This window comes from Miscanthus floridulus, chromosome 3 (genome assembly GCF_019320115.1).
Source record: "Miscanthus floridulus cultivar M001 chromosome 3, ASM1932011v1, whole genome shotgun sequence".
In the NCBI taxonomy this organism is placed as follows: domain Eukaryota; kingdom Viridiplantae; phylum Streptophyta; class Magnoliopsida; order Poales; family Poaceae; genus Miscanthus; species Miscanthus floridulus.
Window position 1 is genome coordinate 28,345,658 of NC_089582.1, and position 1,947 is coordinate 28,347,604.

Here is a 1,947-nt window from a genome sequence, read left to right on the forward strand (position 1 = left end):
CAGATCCGGGAAGCTGGTACCAAGCTACTTTACTCGCTTGCAAGAACGGCCGGAAGGATGATCATAATCTCACGTTAGACGGTCTCCAATGGATGCGCTGTATGGACCACCATATGTAAAATAGTTCTCGAATGATATTGTATCACCCTCTAATACAGTATCTATATGTAAAATCTATTTTGGGTTACGGGAAAGACAACTTAAATATGAGTATCATATCTTCTGGAGACTCATTCGCAGAAAAAGTTCTCTTTTGAGTCCTGTTATTAAAGAAAATTAAAAATAGGTACAAAACTCTTTACCTTTAACATTACTCAAATATAAATTAGATCTTATATTTTAGATAATGTTCTCGGAGATAACCACATAAGAAGATTACAAGACAGCTACTAGCACAACTGCTGCTAGCGGTAGGATTACAACTAGACTAGAGGTGGGGGCAACAACAGAAAGGAACGGGAGGAACAGAGCTGCTAGCCTAGCACGGACACGGATTATTAGCTGGCTTTGTTCGAACTGATAAACTACTACTACTTAGCCGGGAAAACTTAGCATAGATCCAGAGGGGGAAAAGGGGTAGAGAGAGATGCGGATCTCTCTGGACTCAGATCATGCCGCATGCCGAGCAAATCTGCGGCTTGCAGCACCAGCGGCGGTCTCCTCCTCTCACCTCCTTCGGGTGTGGCGTCTTGTGAGGTGCTTGGTGGGGGTGAAGTCAGGCGGACACGACTCCGGAGGAGAGCGCCATGAGCAGGATGGCCACGCGCTCCTCCTCGCCGAGACGCCGCCTCCAGCGCATCCGTCGCCGCTGCTTCAGCACCACCTCCTTGCCGAACCCCACCGCACGGAGCTCCACGGTGACCTCTTCCGCCTCCTTCTCCCTCTCCCTCTCCCGCTTGGAGGCCGCGGCAGCCGCGGTGGCCTTCTTCTTCCGCTGCTGCTGCTCGTTGCCGCCGCGGGCCTTGCTGCTGGAGTCCAGGCCCATCGCCTCCCATCTCTTCTTTCCGGTACCAGACCCACAGCGACTGCGACCACAGATCGGAAGCGGATTAGCCGAGGACGGCACAGATCGGGAACGGGAATGTCGCTAGGGTTCCGGGGAACGAGATCGGGGGGGGGGGGGGGGAGATCCGGAATACTATACTCACCATGGCTAGAACAGCCCGGTGTTACGAGCTCGTTTAGCATCGCGATTTAGGCCTAAGACAAATTTTCGAATAGAGTTTTCTCGGGTTTTAATTTAAAACGTACTTGAGGCGACAAGCGAATCCTGTGTGACGTAGTTTCGCAGATTCAAATAAACGTCTAGGTTAAATTTTAGTGCGTAAAAATATTTAGGAATATCGAACGATAATCATGACAAATAAATAGCGAACGGTTTGTTCTAATAGATTAAGCAGGAAAAACAACTTTTATAAATAAAATAAAATCCATTAATAAATAGAACGATATACATATATAGTGGTTGAATCAAATTTAAATTCGAGCTTTGCTGAAATTTTTCTGTGCCTAGACGTTATAATTTGTGTAAATTAGTATATATATATATATATATATATATATATATATATATATATATATATATATATATATATATATATATATATATTGCACTCTTAAACCCATCTGTGATGCTGAATGCGTTCACTCTTCCGTATGAACAGAAGGAAATAGCATGGACAAGACAATAGAGATGCACCTGTGCGTGAAGTGGGTTTCGTCAGATTCCATGTGCATGTGGCCCGTGTCGTGGCGTGGCGTGTTGAGGAGTCCATGTGTCCCCCACTGTGTGTGCACGCGAGTCAGCACTCAGCAGCGTCGCCGTAGAAGACACGGGCACCACACCACCGTCGCATCCGTTTCAGACCATGTCGCGCCAGGGCAAAGTCAAACCGGGTCACCTCCGTGTCGGCAGCGTGCTTCTCTCTCTCCCTTTCTTTTTTTTGC

The 1,947-nt window shown here is 47.0% G+C and overlaps 1 protein-coding gene across 1 annotated transcript; it reads right to left on the reverse strand.

The window, feature by feature from the left end:
* Positions 1–359: 359 nt before the first annotated feature.
* LOC136545314 (GATA transcription factor 16-like) lies at positions 360–1,092 on the reverse strand. Its single transcript, XM_066537336.1, has one exon. The coding sequence runs from the start codon at positions 983–985 to the stop codon at positions 716–718; it is 270 nt and encodes an 89-aa protein (XP_066393433.1). The 5' UTR covers positions 986–1,092; the 3' UTR covers positions 360–715.
* Positions 1,093–1,947: the final 855 nt, after the last annotated feature.

Coding starts and splice junctions, on each gene's coding strand:
- LOC136545314 (XM_066537336.1), bottom strand. CDS start 985: ATGGGCCTGGACTCCAGCAGCAAGGCCCGCGGCGGCAACGAGCAGCAG.